Source organism: Pelodiscus sinensis, chromosome 9, assembly GCF_049634645.1.
Source record: "Pelodiscus sinensis isolate JC-2024 chromosome 9, ASM4963464v1, whole genome shotgun sequence".
NCBI lineage: Eukaryota > Metazoa > Chordata > Testudines > Trionychidae > Pelodiscus > Pelodiscus sinensis.
Window position 1 is genome coordinate 37,156,651 of NC_134719.1, and position 16,293 is coordinate 37,172,943.

The 16,293-nt window shown below is 37.1% G+C and overlaps 1 protein-coding gene across 4 annotated transcripts in view; it reads right to left on the minus strand.

Moving 5' to 3' along the window:
* Positions 1-488: 488 nt before the first annotated feature.
* DPYD (dihydropyrimidine dehydrogenase) overlaps positions 489-16,293 on the minus strand; it is a 680,031-nt gene continuing 664,226 nt past the window's right edge. For all 4 annotated transcript variants that reach the window (XM_075936591.1, XM_075936588.1, XM_075936587.1 and 1 more), the window contains 2 exons: positions 7,671-7,811; positions 489-2,128 (listed from right to left, as the gene is read on the minus strand). In XM_075936591.1, coding sequence (XP_075792706.1) covers positions 1,958-2,128; positions 7,671-7,811 — 312 coding nt within the window. In that variant the 3' untranslated portion in view covers positions 489-1,957. The remainder of the gene's footprint in view (positions 2,129-7,670; positions 7,812-16,293) is intronic.

Consider the following 16,293-nt stretch of genomic DNA (forward strand, 5'->3'; position numbering starts at 1 on the left):
AGGCAAATGTGTGTGTGGAAAAGGAGTTATATGGTAGAAAAGAAAGAGGAGGATAAAGGACAGAATTTGAGAGGCATGAGGGTAATGTGGCCTCCTGAACAATTAATGTGTGTGCATGTGTATATTATCTCATTAATCATCTTAGAGTGATTTTTAGGATAATAAGCGTCAGGGGGTAGCAGAGTTAGTCTGTTACAGGAAAAACAACAAATGGTCTGGTAGTACTTTATAGACTAACAAAACATATAGATGGTATCATGAGCTTTCGTGGCACAGCTCACTTCTTCAGATGACCGGAGTTATCTGAAGAAGTGGGCTGTGCCCACAAAAGCTCATGATACCTCCTACATGTTTTGTTAGTCTATAAAGTGCTACCAGACCATTTGTTGTTTTTAGGATAATGAAAGACCATCTGACAGCAAACTTAAAAAATGCCCCACACAAGAAAACCTATTTAGCAAATGAATACATGCAAGAACACCCACAACTTGCTTAATGCTATTTATTTATAATTAGGTATACATATATAAACCGAAGAGCAGAAAATACTGAAATGTGTATAATCAAAGATTATGAGTTTTCCTGATCACAATTAACTGAACACATTTATTATTTATTATGAAACTAATGGTTTTATATTCAGACATGCATAAAGAAGATACCAATAAACTTGTTTGAGAAAGCTGCTAATGAGAATTAAACATTGATTAAGGCTAAAATACTCTGTTGGCAATCCTGACAAATTTCTATTTCATTTTGGCTGTAAGATTACTGTGGCCAAACATAACCACGAAGGAAGAATAATTGGGAGGATGGAGAATAATTCAGTACATCTACCATGGAAGCTACATCTGCACAATGAGCTAAGGATGTGATTCCCAGCTCACACACGTGTACTCATGCTAGCTCTCATCATAGAATCATAGAACACTAGAACTGGAAGGGACCTCGAGAGGTCATTGAGTTGTATCAGTATAAATAGCACAGTAGTCACCGCAGCATTAACAGTGGAGGCACAGCTCATGCTAGCTTGATGGGAACTAGCATAACTGTTTACTTGTGCTACAAATCACACTCCTAATTCACAGTGTAAACACAGTCATAGGGAAGCATAGAGAGTTAACACAGACTATTCTCGAGTAATGAAATCTTTAAATGATAGTTGCTGAAGCATTAATTAGCACAATTAAAAATTATTTAGACTTTGTCTATGCCGAAAAAAGGTGTTAATCAAAACTTGAAATAACACCTGGATTCTGTAATAACAAAGTTTAAACCATTTTAAGAAGTGTCTGTGTTTGTTCGCTAGAGGAAAATAATCTAGACAATATGAATAACAAATATGAAGAGTGCAATATAGATCAGTGATTAACAAATTTATTTTTAGAAAAGTCTTATGTAAAGTTGAATTGAGGAAGCTATAACAATACTATATTGTATACTGAAGCAGCTGAAAAAGATTAATCCGATTAGAAATATTATTTTAAAGCTCCTTTCACATCTTTTTTTGGGAAAGAGAGCAAGCCACACTGCTTTGTTTGCGTAGAATATAGCTAATTACAATTTCAAAGAAATTTTAAAAATTAAATGTAATGTTTAATTACAGAATGTCTCCTTGGAAACAGTTTGCTAGCATGTTAAATTGTAGTTAGATAAAAACGCTCACTTAATTATGTTTACAACTAGAAGCTCTATAAAGATTAATCATCGTATCAGATATTTGCGAAAGAAAAAGTTTTTCATATAATGGACAACTGACAGCTATCAACTAATCACTGCTTTTCTCAATTCTGAGAAAATAGGTTGCCTTTAAAATAATCACTGGAGAAAAAAGCCATCATTACAAGCTATCAATGTTATGTATTTTAATACAGTTAAAATTGGAAGTACTAATTGGAAAGCAAATTTACCGCATCAGGGAAATGTAAAGTTCACATTAACTGCTGGACTGATCACCTCAACACACTGAGTTCACAGCTAAGGGCAGACCTCTCTTTGGTTCATAAGGTGTTGTCCTGGAAACCATTCTGATGCAGTCAATAATAGGGCAGACACTGAGACACAGATTGCAGCCTGTACAACTGTCAGTAACAGTGGGCAGGTGGGTTTCTGGATCAAACTGTATAGCCTGTGAAGAGAAATACATAGTATTGATGTCACTTATGGAAAAGATCAAAAATAGCCCCATTTTAGTATCTGCAGTACTGTACTTCAAGATGTGTGTGTGATACTGCACTGCAGCTATAGCAACAGTTGAAATGCCTGTAAAAAAAACTATAGTTTAAAATGAGAACTGTAGAACCAAATTACTCCTGGGTGAAAGCCCCACATCATAAATCGATTTACACAAGGGATGAATATGGCCCTCTAAGATTAAACTTCCATTAAGATATTTTTACCTCATTGGAGGAAAATGTTTCATAACACAGCAATTCACCAGGCTTATTGGTACAGAAGTGATATACAGACTAGTCCTGTATGTATTCTGCATGAGACCGATTGTAAATACAATCATGTGTTCTTTTGACTTTTATTCTCTGCAAGATGCAAACAATCTAATGCAGTTAAATCTAGTGAGGGATGGCACATACTTTGCCGCATGTGTAAGGGATATCTAGGATTGGGGCAAACAGGACTGCTTAATCTCGGAAGTTTCCAAGGACTATGCCCTTAGTGTGAAAAATATTTTTAATATGAAGTCATAGTTGTAGCTTCAATATGTCACCTGTAAAACACCAGTTTAAAAAACAAAATCAGACTAACTTTAAACTCAAGGGAACAAACTTTGAGGTCAAAGAAATAAATATTGGCTATGTAAATTACTGGAAGTTTAAAAGTGAAGGATAAGGCACTACATTTGTTTATTTGCAAAGGAGTGGTATAAAAATTATGCTAGAAATAGTACACTGCACAAAAATGCATTCTGTTTGACTTCTCCAAATCTGCATGAGTATCTGTACCAGAGCCATAGAATCAGATCCACATTCTCTCCTTACTTAAATCTGTCCTAAAAAATTTTTCCTTCATAATACTTACAAATATTTACCTCTAGGGAACACACTCAGGGTATCTCTGCATTGCAAAACTATTTCAAAATAACTAGTGCTGTTCCGAAATAACTTACCTCTACACAGAAGGCAGTTATTTCTAAATAGTGTCTAAATACTGTCAAACTGGAAGACTTCTTACTCCAACTCCTGAGTCAAGCCCTGCAGTGTACCCTTCGTAGCATATTTGAGGCAAAGTGTGGAAAGTATAATCACTGTTTCTAGGAACTCCTTCCCCAGAGTTTTGTCAGAGTGAATTTTCAACCACCAATGCATTACAATACCCCAACCACTACACTGAACAATGTCACAAACAGAACGTTGTTCTTTTGTAAAATACTGCTTCATTGAAATAAAAATGTGTTATGAAAAATTCTGATTTCTATGATATTGCATCAGGAATGCCATTTCTGGCCAAGTGAAGGGAGATCAAGAGCAGAATTTTTAATCTCATATTAGTCTGCATCAGATACAGCTGGGCCTAACCACTGCGGTTAAAAATCTCTTGCTCTTCTGATTTGTAAAAAGGTTGGCAAGATCTTGTTCTGGCCCTGATACAGAAGAAAAACAAAATTTGAAACCTTGAAATCTTTTCTGAAACAGAACTATTATTTCCTGTTTGGCCCTAAACTTTGTCTTCCATGATAAATGTAATTTTAATAGAAATAGAATTAAAACATTTATATAGAAGGATTTCCAGAAAAGGAAGCTTTGCATCAGCAGAGAGCTAAAATGGAAAATTCAGGGAATTCTATGTTAAAGGTTTCCCCAACAAATGTCATTCTTCCCTTGCGACGTATGAATGGTAAGACCTTTCGATGCCTGATAATTGGGGCTCTTGATGTGGCCTTTTCCTACCCTACTGTAACAGCATTAATTGAAGTAGACTTATGGGGCATAAGAGTTACACAAGCACTTATCTCCATGCTTTAAGAGCAGCTATATTGGCTTCAATGACATCACTGATACTTTGTAAAGCATATGTGTGCAGGTATTTGCAATATTTGGAACTTTGTGAGCTTTTCCTCAAAACCTGCTTGCAATGGGGTTAGGAGAAAATAGTATTTGTTTCCTTATGAAATCAGACTTTTTTTAAAAGAGAGGTTGTACAGTTCTGCTCCAGCAGCAGTACTGACTGCTTTAAATATAGCCTTCTCTGTACCTTCCCAAGCGCCAACACTCAAAAACAGAAGAGAGGTTTCCTAATGTGTATTTTGGTGTTCCACTAGTAAAGAGGCTCATGAATAGTTGTCACAGGAGAATGACATCTTACTATCAAGTATTAACTGATTTAGTATTAACAGTCTGAGCTTCCAAATTCTAGTCTGGTTTAAGATACAAAGAAAGGTTCTCTGTGTGTTGGTTTTAACAATTCATGAAAAGATTGTTCATGGTGACGTGCAAGTGACTAACTCGGAACCTCCCAATTCATTTCTGCTTGACTTAACATTAATTACACTTTTTTGCTTCAGTCCTACAAAGTGAAGTCTCTGCCGAGATGAAAGGATGGGTGTGTCCAGCAAGCTGGAAATGTTGGAAACACAAAAATCTGCCTTCAAATTTGTTATTTTTTTAAAATGTTTGATCCTTTGCAAGTAAGAGATGGGAAAGTATTCTTTATAATCATGAAAAGCTTCAGGGGGCTAGCTGTTTTCTTTTTGTTATTTCTGATTTTTTAAAAGTTATATCAAAGCAAGTTGCAGACACAACCCCCCACTTACCTCCTGATTTGAAGTGGTTTCCATCATAAATAGGATTTGGTTCAACAGCTCTCAGCATCCACCTCCCCGCTTTAGAAATTGTTCCAACAGCCCTGGGTACTGATCCTTACTATAAATATCGTATTGTTCTTCCCTAAAATTGCCCAACACTGTAGCATTTCCATTGTAAGAGCTAGTATTTTACACTGTTCCTGTAGAATATTCTAGAATATTGTTATAAGAGCACCACCACAATAATTTTTGTAATGGATATATTGTGGGTCTGTCCTATTGTATGGTGTGTTGCTTGCTTTTTTCTTTTCTATGCCATAATTTTCCCTTTCCTCCCTAATGGGGCCAGCTGCATTGTTTCCTGTGACTGCTTCATTTTCATTAATTTCTGTTATCTAAATAAACTTTACAAACCACTTGCTTAGTGCCTGCAGGTGCTTATGATAGCCTGCATATTGCCAACTAACCATTGCCATAGAAGCCAACTCTTCTGCTTGCCCAAACTCAGCAAAATCTTACACCCCTGCAGCCTGAAAACTGCCAACGAACATGTTGACGTATGCTGTGTAATAGGAAAACAAGTACAGCCCTTGGGTGTGTTTAACAATCTCAGACTTGTTGTCCATTGTGGATCTCTGTTCCTCTTTTTGTGTAAGAATTCAGAAGACCTATAGGGTGCATCTACACTGCACCATAGGTCAAAATAAGATATGCAATTTGCCTAGCTCAAATTGTGTATCTTATTTCAATGTTAATTTGAAATAGCTTATTTCAAAATTTAGAACTGTTTAAACACTTATTTCAAAATAAATCGCTATTCCAAAATGTTCCATACTCCTCATAGAATGAGATGTACAGGCACATCGTAATTGTGAGCCCATTATAATTTGAAATAATTGGTGCACTCAAAAGACGCCGAATAGCTATTTTGGGATACTGCAGCTATTTTGGGATACTGGGCTATGTCTACTGCAGTGTAGACATAGCCCTAATGTCCTCACATAGCGTGCTTACAGCATTTATTGTGGTTTAAATTACTTTATTTACCAAAAGAATTTTGATTCAAAATGACAAATGGCTTTTTAAATTTGAATTTTAAAATTGCATTTACAGCTTTAAAACTGTTTCCTATTGGGATAATTTTTTTCTATTAAAATAGCTTAGGGTAGCTGGGTGAAAGCTTAGGTTTCAGGACTTTACAATGACTCTTCTAATCTGATGACAAGGTTTGGTGGACTGAATGGAGATTCGAACCAAGGAACTCTGCTCTATAGAGCTTGATGTCACAGTGGAATAGACAAACGCTGTGAAAGCATGGGGAGATACTTATGATCCAATAAGGGAAGATAGCAAAGGCGTGAAGACCCTGAAGGCTGATAGGCCAAATGGAACATTCAGTATCAGTGCTAGAAAAATTAGGCTACTGTCATAGCACAGTCTGGGCTTAGCTTAAACATAAAAAAATAAGAGAAAAATCAGAGTGCTTTGTTTTGCCCCATATTAATTGTTGCAGTAAATGATTTTTACAAAAACATATTTACATTTAGTTAAAAATCAGTTTTACTACCAAACATAAGGAATTCAAAATACTTTTAATTCAAAATAAAGATATTGAAATATATAGAATTGTTGCCCAGTTAAAATACAGACGGCTATACCGGGTGGATAGGAGTCATGAAAATTAATACTACAAGGACTATTGACTTCCACAGGGATTTTAGTGCATCCTACTAAGTTTGAGAAGAGAACAGGCTACCTAAAATGGCAAATCTTAGCTTTACTTTCTTTTTATTAGATGTGCGATGGTAGGGCAAAGAACAGTTCACAGAAATACAGTGATTTTCACAGAACTGTATGTTACTGTATATGGTAGAACTTAAGGAATAAAGAGTTTCCTTTGAACAGTTCTCAAAGCTCAAAATCATGACATGTACAGTGATGTCTGGACCTATCAACCAACCAAGCCCTTTCTAATCCCCAGGGCAGTTATTTCATCATATTGGAGGGCTGATTCATACGGATGTAAATATGTCCCTAATCAGGACTGCTTCAAGGTTAGACACACAATCTTCCAGCAAAGCTCAGATTTTTGAATGAATACCTGGCAGGTGGGCATATTTTCTTTCTTCCCATTGCCCTCTGGGTTGAAGGGGGATGAATCATGTTGCTTCTTCCTTAGTTACCCAAGGACCTTTGAAGAACTGAATTTGCAGCAGTCCATACTGAATCTTCATTTATTTGCTCCCTATAACCCCTCACCCCACAAAAAAAGTAAAACAAAAAATGCCTGATGTAGATGTCATAGAGATTGGCTCTGACAGCATGCAGTGAAGTTTCCAACAAAATCCACAATGACTGGTACATGGAAAACCCTTAAAAATGCATCCATCAAGGTTCTCTCAGTTTAGTATAGAACGTATACTGGATTGGACCATAGGCCCAGCTAGCCCCATATCTGGTCTTCCAATAGGGGCCAGTACCAGGTGCCCCAGAGGGAATGAACAGAGCAGGTAAACATCAAGTGATCCATTCCCTGTTGCTTATTCCCAGCTTCTGACAAACAGAGGCTAGGAATACCATACCTTCCCATCCTGGCTATTCTCCATGAATGTATCTAGTTCTGTTTTGAACCAATTATAGTCTTGGCCTTCATAATATCCTGTGGCAAAGAGTTCCACAGATTGATTGTGCATTATGAGAAGAAATACTTCCTTTTGTTTGTTTTAAACCTGCTAGCTATTATTTTCATTTGGTGACCCCTCGTTCTTGTGTTATAAAGACTATGCTGGTGGTAAAAGCCAATATTATATACAGCTGTTTTTGCCACATGCTTTAACAGAAGGTGGATTCTCTCTCAGAAACAGAAAGATAACTCACTGTGCCTTTTTGCTAATTACAGCTGTGTTCTTACCTGGTAGCCAGAATCATTACAGGTCATGTAGCATTTGCCACAGTTGATGCACATTTCCTTGTCAATCAGAGCCACAACTTGCTCTGTGTTGTTAAGCTCACCATATGTTCCAATGAACTGCAGTGCTTTTCCAATTACATCCTAGGGAGAAAAAACAGAATAATTTAGAAGATTCCTAAGTTTGGTGGTTTTTTTTTTAAAAAAAATAGGCATATAAGAACCCTGTACAGTATTTTAACATGATAATTTCTTTAGTTACCCTGGCAATATTTAAAGTTTTGGAAATAAATGCTAAAATTTGCTATATTTCTCACACTTCCTATATCATAAAATGTAGATAAAGGGTATTGAATGCACATAAAGTTACAATGTAGGCAGATCTACAAATGTTTGTCTGTCCACAATGATACTATGCATTTATCACTTCATTTAAAATGTGCTATTTAATTTATTTATGCTTAGCCACCATTATGTAGCACTATAGGCACAAAAGAGAAGTGATGTGACACATGCAATGTGGTTGTCCTTGGTCACTTTTCATTAGCACAGATTTAAGTATTCAACGTAGAAAAAGAAAGGGACATCATTAAACGAAAAGGGACAACGAGACCAACAAACATCACTTTTGTCTCCATCGGAAGACAAGCAAATGGCTTGAGAATCAGCTCTTTATTGTAAACTTACAATACCAGGGATTCATCCTTCTAATCCTTTTCAAGTAAACAACACTTGTGTTCAAGGGAACTACCTGTGCAAATGGAAGCTTGCAGACCCCTAAATGCTTGCTTAATAAAACTAAATGCATGCAATTATACTTAGAGAAGGCTAAATGTGATGTATCAGATGCAAACAAGTTTCTCTCTCAAACAAAAACTAGACAACATTAATGTAAACCCATTTGTGCTTCCTGTGTGTTGCGCTTGTCAGCTTTAGATATCTTTAGTAGAGTGGATGAGCATTATGTTCTCATTTTACATGTGGAATAACAGCAGTGACATATTCACGATTATAGAGTGAACTGATAGCAGCAGAGAAGCGAATATAACTCAGGGATTAATTTAACTCTCCACAGCTACCCCCTATGATTACAATGTTTTCTTATGTTACAGTGATTGTCTTTGGTTTTTCTCATGTGGTGCAGAACATTCCCATGTCATTGTTCTTTCTCTTTGTTTGTTCATCAGAATAAGTGGAATGTTGCTTGACACACGAAGCATGCAAGATATTTCAGCAATAGTGAAAAAGAGTTCCCATTAGACAGAGCTCAGTGTTTAGTAGTAGTCAGGCTTGCTACCTCTGTACCCCTTCCTTGAAGTAACCATACAGGTAACCCCCACAGAGAGGGTCAGGGAGATGCATTACTGTCTGTAATTTGGAGACATGGCTGTGATGACATTCCATTGCTGTAACAGCTGCAGAGAACACCATCAGTAGCTGATGGTCTGCAGTAGCATCTGAGAAGCCCATCAGCCCATAATATTGCTCCATATTATTCCGGGTAGTAACACTCAAACACAAAGCTCATTGCCAAGGGTGACCAAATTTCACCCTTTATGAGCAAATGTGGTCATTCACGCTCTTGCCCTGAATCAATATACATTATCGACTGTCCCCAAGGCACACAAGTAGTATTTCCCTTCTCAAATCCTCTCTGCACAAAAATAATATATACTTCAATATATATTAAAAGTATTCTACAGTGGTTGTATTATAAAGCTTCCATAGTTACTCTATATTCCAAGCACAGGGAAAACTGGTATCTCAGATTCTGCTGTGTGCTAACTGTTAGCATATGCTGAATTTTTAATGCTGTATATTTTTAATGTGTATATTGGCATTGGCAGCAAAAGAATGTTGCTGTGATACTAGTCTCATGGATAGTGATGTTGGAGGAAAATATAACTGATTTCAATCAACTCATGAAATTAATAAAACTTTGAATACTATCCATCGGATGGGGTGACAAAGTGACAATTTACAAAGGACCAGAATTTGAAAAATTTGTTAAGTCATTTTAAAGATTCTACATAATTAAAATACATTTGAACTAAATAAATGAAAGATAAGTTTTACCCCAGTTTAAAAAAAAATGCATATCTCACAGTAGTAGCTAGATCTCTGTACATTATAGGAGTTTTGTAACAGTCACTGCAGTACTGGATTTCTAGTAATTTTCCATTATAGATAAGGTAAAAACTGTGATTATCAGTATGGGTATGTCTAGACTACATGCCTCTGTCGGCAGAGGCATGTAAAATAGGCTACCTGACAGTCAATGAAACGGGGATTTAAATATCCCCGGCTTCATGAAAATAAAAATGGCTGCCATGCTGTGCCGGCTCAGCTGATTGTCGGCACAGCGCAGCAGTCAAGACATGGATTGGTCGACAGGGGAAATCTTTGTTGACCACTCTTGTAAACCTCGTTTCACAAGACATAAGGGAGCAATTGACAAAGGCTTCCCCTGTTGACCGATCTGCATCTGGACTGCCCTTCTGTGCCGACAATCAGCTGAGCCAGCAGAGCGCGGTGGCCATTTTATTTTAATGAAGCCAGGGATATTTAAATCCCCACTTCACTGACTATGTCGGGTAGCCTATTTTACATGCTTTTGTCGACAGAGGCATGTAGTCTAGACATAGCCTATGGGTTTGATCCAAGCCAAGTAAAACACTCACAACCCTCACCCAATGTCAAACTCCTGATGAGAAACAGAGAACCTCTAGAACTGAATGCTTCAGTTTAGGCATCATCTGAAAGAACAGTATATCTGATATAGAATTCTTCAATGTAAGATATAAAAATACTTATTATCCAGGAATACAAGGTATTTGATCAATGTACCTTTCATTAAGTTTTTAAATAAGCAATTTCCAGTTCCATCTGGTTGCAATCTCTCAAAAATGGTGACCATTGTAAAATACATAAACATGTATTAATACACATAAATCTACTTTTATTTGTACTTTTATTACTTATTAACCATAGCCAAAGCCTTATTTTCTAATATTTCAGAAGCCACAAAATTATTGCAGGATTGGGAATCAAACTAGTGAGGTTTATTATTATTCAGAATGATCTCATTTTCAGAGATGTCAAGCAAACCCAGATCATCCGGATGGTGCTTCTCAACACACGATAAATATAATCTTAGTTGTTATGACTGCAAAGGAAAGCTTCAAAATGTCAATTACATGTAAACTGATGCTGCATGGTCTTCCTCAGCCTGCCCACCCACTATAGGATGCTGTACTTTAACTATGCAACAATTGATATTTGATATTTTTCAGTAGCGGTTACTGAATTCAAAATAAAGTATGTTTGGTAATAAAATTGCTTTTTAACCTGCATTGAGTTTGAGAGGTGTGAGTGGCTCCCATTCATCTTCAGAAAAAGTGGCCAGAACTCTGAGGCTTAACAATGATCATTTAAATGACAATATTAGAATACAGTATGATGTGACATATTCAGCAAATGCACCCAGTTATCACTATGTAATGCAATAGCAGAATCTGTGTAGAGGAATGGGGGAAGGAAGTGCTGCCAATGGTTGCTAAGTCAACCACCATATCTGCACACAGAAGGAAAAGGAAAGTACAGATGCATCTCTTTCCCAGTGCCAAAGTACTCAACTGCCGTTTTTGTAACAACACCTCAACATATGGGTAAGGGTTTCAACTGTCCTTTTCCAACTGTTGAGACCTTCAGCTCCCACTAGACAACATAGTTAGGGTATTAATGCCTTTTCAGCATAAAATATGACCTATTGATACCTGAGAGTAGCATGACTCCACAACTAAATAGAAATTAATTTTCATATCTGTATTTTCATATTCAACGTAGAAAAAAACACTATGTGCATTTTTCAGGTTGCTACTGAATTCAGTTTTGGAACCTTGCAAATACCAAGGAAATAGTGCTACAGCATAGATGTACCCTAGCAGACCAAGGTATAGCAAGATCCAGTGGCTAGAAGCTGAAGGTAGACAAGTTCAAACTAGAAATACTGTGCATGATCAACCTGGAGCACTCTAGCTAGGAATCTGATGGATTATTTTGGCATAAGAAGGTTTTAATTCAAGACTGCATGCCTTTCTAAAAGCTATGCCCTAGTTCAAGAATCATTTATGGATTTGATGAAGGCACTACTTTGTGTAATTTTAAGGGCTGTGTCATATATTAAATGCTCATGATGGTCCCTCTTGGCCTTAAGATGTATGAATGGAGACTCTCCCATAAGTATACAAAATAAATTAAGCTTAAGGAATGCTCCCTAGAAATGACAATTAAAAAATGATGTGTGTTGTGCAAAGTTTTTGAAGTTTTAGCAAACTCCCATGCTGCTTCTTACAATGCACATGAATACACCTGCATGGGAACTTAGCATTTTATACATAGAGGAGGTGTTTATTGCAATATGATGAATCAAACATACATCTATATTACAAATTGTAAAAAGTCATTCTTGTGCCTTCAAAATATTGTGAAAATGATTTTTTTAAATTCTGTTAGCTAGTTCTTTATTGCTGATGCAATTTTTAGACCAAGATCTTTGTCTTTATATAGCTGTAAAGTGAAATGTATATTTATATGAATAAAGAAACAATAATAGTACTTACATGATGTTTACAGGTGCAATGTCTGAAGTTATTTCAGAGCTTCTTGCTTGGATCAAAATATTTAGAAAAAAATACTATACCTGGGATTTTTATTTAAAGTACCCTGTCACTTCAAAAAAATGACTCTCTAAAATGGCATCAAGGGGTTCCATGTTTATTGTCTCAATAGCCTCCAGATTAAATGTTCACAGTTTACAGTATGATGATGTTTCTGCTAATTACCAGCCCTAAAAACACAGGGCAGATTCTGAAAGTCAAGCTGTGTTCTTTTTGGCTTCTGCCTTACCACCAGCAATAAAATTCTGCAAGCTAAATTCTGTCCTTAATTATACCAATGCAATCCCACTGGTTTTGAATTCTTTCCTTAGTTTCACCTGTGCTACTCTGTGCTCATCAATAGGGATGCACAGGTGTAACCAACAGGAGAATTTGGTCACGCAATTGCAATTAATTAGCAATTCTGTTGCTTAGAAGTGAATCAGGGTAGAATCCATTAACTGCATTGACTTACTGCTGCTAACAAGAGTAAAAACAGTTAAAACTCCTTTTGCCATGAAAATAAATAGATATGATTTTGAATTCACACAAGGAACAGTTCCGTTGAATAAGATGGTATTGATTTTCACTGACATTTATTACTATAACTGCATTTTAAATGGTAACTTGCAAAGTATTGTAAGGTGATTAGCTTTTCATTAACCATATTAGCAAAACTGTATTTTAAAATAAATTTTTTAGTTCATGCTTGGTTTACCATTGGGTTTGCTGACTGGCTGTCTCCGTTGCTTGTTTCACACAGATTACATTATAAAACACAATATGCCCAAGAAATGAGGGACATAAATTAAAAGGAATCCTTTTATTATAGAACAGTGCACAATACTACCATTATGTCTCTTAGAAAAAATCCAAAGGGAGCACATATGTCTGTGGCCTTATTGTTTGTTTTAAGGTCTAAAGCACTTCCCACAAGTGAATGAAAAGTTCATCACTAGAAATTTTGAGCACTCTCAAGTGAACAGTTACAAAGAGTAGAGGACAGAAAGTAAAGGCTGGCATATATAATGTGGAAGATTAGTGGGTGCTAAATTACTATAAGAGAAAAATAAAGCCTAGTCTATGAAATGGCTAAACAGTGTTCTCAAATCTGTGAGACCATGACAATGATGAAAAAGTAGAGAGTGAAGAAAATGATTAAACATAAAGCAATACAATATATTTATAATACTTTCTTACAGTTGTATAGCAATATTTATCCTGAAGGATCCTAAAAATGTTATTTATTTTGGTATAAGCATCTGTATTGTTCTTCTGATCACAGCGTCTGAGTGCTTTACAACCTATATATCCATAGACTGTAAAAAAGAATCAGTGACTCAGGACTGTCCTGTTATTAGGGAGTAATGAAAACAATTAAAGAGAATGAGGACATTGCTGAGAATGTAAATGATTTGCATTAGTCTTCACCACAGAACATGTGGGGAGAAACCTATTCCTTCTGAGAATGAAAATGAGTTGCTCCCAGAAACAGAGATATCAAAAGAGCATCCAGAACAAACTGATACGTGAAAGAGGAACTGGACACCAGGCCCTCCTGATCACATCCCAGAGTTTCAATAGTTGAGCTTGAGAAGTGGCTGAGCTGCTAGCAAAAATATGTAATCTCATAATAATCCCCTGAGAGACTGAAAAACAGCAAGGCTGTGTCTAGACCGGCAAGTTTTTCCGCAACAAAAAAACTTGCCAGCTGTGTACACCGGCTGATTGAATTTCCGCAAGAACACTGACGATCTCATGTAAGAAATCAGTGCTTCTTGTCGAAATACTATGCTGTTCTTGTTTGGGCAAAAGTCCGTTTGCACAAAAGCTTTTGCGCAAAAGGGCCAGTGTAGACAGCTCAGATTTGTTTTGCGCAAAAAAGCCCCGATTGCAAAAATGGTGATCGGGGCTTTTTTGCGTAAAAGTGCGTCTAGATTGGCCACGGATGCTTTTCCTCAAAAAGTGCTTTTGCGGAAAAGCATCTGTGCCAATCTAGATGCTCTTTTCTGCAAATGCTTTTAACGGAAAACTTTTCTGTTAAAAGTATTTGCGCAAAATCATGCCAGTGTAGCTGCAGCATGGTTTTGACTCACAATGAGGTAGAGATGGCAGATACAGAACTTGGTTGTATGGTTAAAAAGTAGTTCAAACAAGAATGATGTAGATTTGTGGGCACTAGGTTTCTTTTTACAACAGCTGGAACATAATAGTCTATGCTAGTTCAGAGAATGAATACAGCTGTGTCAGAGAATTTAAATTAGTGCATGGGGTAATCTATAGAAAGAGGCTGGTAGCAGAAAGAAGAAACAAGCTAAATAAACAGATGGGTGGTTGGAGAGGAAATAATTTTAAGTAGTGAACTAGATAACATTGGCCCTCAAGGAAACAAAAGGATTTAAGTTATGAGAAAAAAAACTAAGGAAATTTAATGGGGGAGGAGAGAAAGTAATAAGGAGGTAACCTGGGGTAGGTTGGAGAGTAGCTATGGTATCTGCATATAAATGCAACACTGGAAATACTAGAGCCAAAAGACAAATATGTGCAGACAGGGAATTTTGAGATAAAGGCTGCAACTGAAACAAGGTGAGCAAAAACAAATAAAAAGAGACTAAATATTAAAAGGATAAGCTATAGACTTTGAAAGGTTTGAGAAAATGAAAGGGGGAGTGATACTCCTACAATAGCTCTTGGACAAACACAGGATGGTTTTTAAGTCTAAACAAAGGAGGTTTCTGGCTACTCACTGAATTTAGCCAAATGTCAAAATTAACAAATCACCAGATCTGGGCAATGACAAATTAGGATAACTGAGTTATAGGTTCGTGCAGCTACCACAAACCACGCTCTACTGCCCCCCAGTTCGTATATGGGGACAGAGCGAGAGATTTGCAGCTGGATGAAATGAAAACAACAGGCAAGGCAGTCTCAGGGGTGACCAGCTCTCATGTTATTTACAGCTTCCTGGATAATCATAATCTCCCTTCATCTCTCCAGATGTGAAGTCAAGACACGGCATATGATGTAGGGCTTGACTACACTGGCAAATTTTGTCACAAAAAACCTCTTATTATCAACAAATCCCGTTTACATTGCAATGTGAGAAAAGTCACGAAAAATGCTCAATTTCAGCAACAAAAAAAGTCCACCTCCATGAGAGACTTTTTTTCTCTCCTTCCCTTTTCTGCTGACTGTCACACAGTGTGTACTATAGTAGCTTTTTTTGTTTAGTATATTGAATTCCAGGATGTTTCCCACAATGCCTGATTAGCCACTCTGGCCAGCATATTAAACTCTGCTGCTCTGCAGCCACATAAACAGATAAACAGAAATGTGCCCCTCCAGTCAAAAGATCCAGAAACTTTAAAATCCATTTCCTTTTGTCTTGCTCAGCATGTAGTGCTCCTCATGGCATCTTCTCAGGGAATCAGGGGTGGCTGTCACTCAAGACGCTCTCCTGCTTGGAGTACCTCAGAGCTTCTGGATCTCATCATTGAGTGGGATGAAGTATCAGTGCAATGACAACTTCGAGTGACCCACAGGAACTGGGACATGTATGGTCACATTTCTTCAGTCTTTTATGAGATGGAATATGAGCGAGACACCTTCAAATGCAGAGCTAAGATAATGGAACACTAGCAGTCATACCAGAAGATGAGGCAAGCAAACAGCTAGTCTGGTGCTGTAGCAAAAACATGCCATTTTTACATAGAACTGGACACAATCCTGGTTGGGTACCCTCCGTCTGCAGGCAAGGACCCTGTCGATACTTCTGAAGGTAGAGAATGAACAGAAACAGGACTTAACCCAGCTGCAAAAATTCTTGATGAAGAGGTGAAAGCAGACGAGGAAGAAGGGCTCACTGCAGGTGCAATAGGCAGCCATGAACTACTCTCAAGTCCGGAGGCTCATGGGAGTCTCAGCAACTGGGTGTGGAACATGAAGCAAGGAAAAGGACACACTATATT